General features: G+C 31.4%; 1 protein-coding gene across 1 annotated transcript; it reads left to right on the top strand.

Annotated features, from left to right (window-relative positions):
* The first annotated feature begins 469 nt into the window (after positions 1–469).
* LOC134719686 (isatin hydrolase-like) lies at positions 470–3,664 on the top strand. Its single transcript, XM_063582659.1, has 2 exons — positions 470–759; positions 1,953–3,664. Exons 1-2 carry the CDS (start codon positions 560–562, stop codon positions 2,560–2,562), a joined length of 810 nt encoding a protein of 269 aa, XP_063438729.1. The 5' UTR covers positions 470–559; the 3' UTR covers positions 2,563–3,664.
* Positions 3,665–3,932: the final 268 nt, after the last annotated feature.

The following is a 3,932-nucleotide window of genomic DNA, read 5'->3' as shown; positions in this document are numbered from 1 at the left end:
GTTATCAGCATCATGTCAAAACCCCGGCCGAAAATACTGCTGTTCATGTTTTATTTCACAGTATCACTAAAAGCCGATTTCAAAAGTTTAACAGAAGACAAACAATTTTAACAGTAGTTTAAATTCCAGTTATTTATACCTGATTGTAGTCCTTGCATGAGTTCCAGATGAAGTCGTTTGCATAGCCTGGATTTGCAACTAACAAATATATGATAAGGCTTTCCATAAGAATATGTCATATTATAGGAAATGCAAATCATGTAATAAATTGAGGTGACAGATGGACATATTTCTTATTCGGATAATTTTGTTTATTCCCCTAAGTAAGGTTATTAATATATATCTAATGACTTATAAATTTTTATTTGTATATAAATACATGTCTTAACGCACTTGGAAACTAATGATTAATGACCTAAACACATAATTATACTATTTTAATTATAATTTGCACTGTTGATATGTTTTACAAAATAAACCACTTAAATGCGTGTGAAAGAAAAACTTATTTAAGTATGACATGTATTACGCAACTGGATTTTTAGATTTGTAGAAGAAAATGCGTTGCACAACGAAAATCGTTTTACTTCTTAGCTTCGTAAATGAAATATTTGCCACACAAGGTTCAAGCTGTTCTGATATTCGTGTTGTGGACCTATCTCGTGTACATGGACCAAAACCTATCACGGCGCCATTCTTTCCTCAGTATAATTTTACAATTGTTAACAGATCTTACAGCCCGGTGCTTGGTGGTAATTGGTAAGTAGAACAACCCTCAGAAAAATGTTAGTTATCAAAGGTACTAGGCTTATTATTTGATACACTAGACACACGTGCTGTCTACATAAGACTCATCAAATTAGTTAGAAAGCCAAAGAATTATAAAGTTGAAGAGCATTGTGGACCAGAAATTCTATGAGTAGAAATTGCAAAAGTTTAGTAAGTAAACGATGCAACTGGAAGAATGTGTTTATTAGTCTCAAAATGTAATTCACACACAATGTGGCACTAAATTCAATACCTTGCAATTAAAAGAAAAAAAAGCGAACTATTTGGAGTGGATTCTTCTAGTCATAAAGGTGTAAAAAGGTAAGATCTGTTTATTTAATGAATCAACTGATAATGCCAAGAATACTTTTCAGAATGAATATGAGTTTAGGAAAAACAGATACAAGTTCAATCCATATTCAAACTGCTAAGAACGTTTTTAATATGAGCAAAATTAAAGAAACAATTAATTTCAAGTATTTCAGAAATATGTTTAAGATATTTCCTTACAACCAAAGTGTGATACATATCTTACCAAAGAAGGCTAAAACGACATTGTATTGTCCAATAAAACATTAACAACAAGTTCGCGGCAATCCCTATGTTAGTTTTTAATATTTAAACAAGTTATCATTTAATATGTATATTTTTTTGGCACCTGTGATCATTGTTAATGATTGCATTTATTATAAGAGATGTACAACGTACAATATTTTCCCCAACTGTTTACAATAAACAAAGCGATCAATTATTCCCCTGTCATTCAATGAACATGAAAATCCAGACTTGTAAAAGGTTTCTAAGAATTGATTTATACTTGTGCAATTTTAGTCAGATATGATATAAAATGTATTTTATTCTGCTTGTTATAAGAAAAGTTTTTAAGTAACTATAGATGTCAGAAACAAAAATGCCTTTTTGGACAATCAACAAATATGAAGTTTGTAAAAGAGAAAGATACGTTTTTACAGTCAAGGCCATAACCAAATTGATTAATAACTCATATGTATAATTTTGTAGGTTTTCAATAAATGTTATGATACCGAAATCTATATTTTATTATATAATTTTTTTTACAAATAAAGATAAAATCTAATAGTTCTCGATATTTTTTGCTTTGATATATGCTTAATTATGAACTCTACCAACACGGCTTTTAATCTGTTTTTGATATATATTTTCAGGTTTGAAGTGAACTATATTGGTACATCAGAACACAGCGGAACACATATAGATGCACCTTCACACTTCTATAGAGGTAAACTACGCATGCATCAGATTCCATTGGAAAGATTGTATGGAGCGGGAGTTATCATAGATGTCAAGAATCAAGTATCTAGGAACCATGGATACAAAGTTAGCATTTCTGACATACGACGCTGGGAGACATATCACGGACGTATTCCGAATGGAGCAATAGTTTTGATGAATTCCGGTTGGTATCGAAGGTATCCTGATCCATTTAAAGTGTTCGATACTAATAATATTTCGGATTTTACATCTTATCGCTTTCCGTCATTCAACGCACTTAAATTTTTAGCCAATCAGCGTTCCGTTCACGCTGTCGGAAGTGACAGTCCGTATATTTACACTTCGCCTTCATCTCCACCAGAGTTTTCCGGATTTGTGGTTTTGTTTAAAAGGAATATTCCCGTCGTGCTGAGTGTTGCGAATGTTGACAAACTTCCTTCATCTGGATCGACAGTGTTTCTACCAGCTATAAACATTTATGATGGAAGTGGGGCACCAGTCAGGATATTTGCTACAGTTCCTGTTTCAAAAATGAGATATTAATAGTAAAGTTAATATAAACATATTAACTGAATATAAATTATGAATTAGGATTATGTTTTTTTTCACGGGTTCAACCGAACATAAAGCATTTCTTTTTTCATACAATGCTAAATAACACAAAACACAAATATACTATGGAATGTAGGTTTGCAGCATCCAGTCTTTTAATAAAACATTCGGAACATAATAACATGTGATAAAAAAAATAGAATGGCAGGTGTTACGTCCTTGTCACATTCTCTTTACTAGAAGTATGATCAACAGCCTGAACAATCTACAATATGTAATTACAAAAATTAGAAACAATTCACAACTACATGTAAATGAATGAATAGAGAAAATTGATTAAATACTGCAAATTGGACAGTAAACATGTGCATCTATTGAATTGGACAATTCTATAAGAAGAATCTTAATATATATACGTGTGAAAGACAGTAGAACAACAATTATCCTTGTTAAAATACACAAAACGAACACCATTTCTCGGGACACATACTAACATCAATGGCAAGGTCTCTTAAGCTTTTTCCCTCATATGTCTTTTAAAAAATATTCGATTCGAGAGTCACTAATTGTCTTTTGACATCGAAACGTCTGGTGTAGACAATATCAATGATGGTATCCATGATGATTTTGTTTTCGGTGCAACAGAACAATAACATGACAGAATCACGGTGTATCGTATATTGCTATTCGATTACTGACATTCTGTTGATATGGAGAAAACTTCGAAAAAAGAATGACAATTAAATCTGCTTCCATCTGAGCTTTAAATGCACTTTTTACACTAAAAACATTTTTTTGAACCATAGCTGGATTTGCTTTTTTGAACTTTCAGATGGTTTTAAAAAATATTACTGCAGTATATAGATTCCGAATCTATTGCGAATAATCCTACTGAGAGAGTATCTCGATTATAAGAACTGCACCTGTACGCACATTGCAGATTTTACCTAAATCGAAATAATGAAGATTGCTTTTTGTTAATTTTGAAAAATACACTCCAGTGTTAAATGCGCACAATAATTTCTGAATTTTACAGTTACTTTATATCATGCCTTTGTATTTGCTGAGGTTTAGTGCTTTTTGGTTTTCACTCATCATTATAATATCAAACAATAATACATCCTTTTAATCTAAAAGTAAAATTAACCGATTCATTGCAATTCTCAAGTTCCAAACGATTTAATTGAATAGAACAATGAATTAAACTTCAGACCAGAGACATTGTCTAAACAACCCGTATTACAGTTTCATATACTTAAAACTAAACAATGTCGAGCCTTTTTTGTACTGACATATATCGTAAAATGGTACCCTATATATCGACTAAAATAGAGTCGCTCTTTTAGTTTGCATCAAATATT

The sequence above is a fragment of the Mytilus trossulus genome, chromosome 5 (assembly GCF_036588685.1).
Source record: "Mytilus trossulus isolate FHL-02 chromosome 5, PNRI_Mtr1.1.1.hap1, whole genome shotgun sequence".
NCBI classification, from domain to species: Eukaryota; Metazoa; Mollusca; class Bivalvia; order Mytilida; family Mytilidae; genus Mytilus; species Mytilus trossulus.
The sequence above is the reverse complement of the archived record's forward strand: the minus strand, read 5'-3'. Positions and strand labels throughout refer to the sequence as shown.

Excerpts from the sequence above, each read along its gene's own strand:
- LOC134719686 (XM_063582659.1), top strand. The coding sequence starts at position 560 with ATGCGTTGCACAACGAAAATCGTTTTACTTCTTAGCTTCGTAAATGAA. Across the intron at positions 760-1,952 it reads CCGGTGCTTGGTGGTAATTG|GTTTGAAGTGAACTATATTG; the intron begins GTAAGTAGAACA and ends ATATATTTTCAG.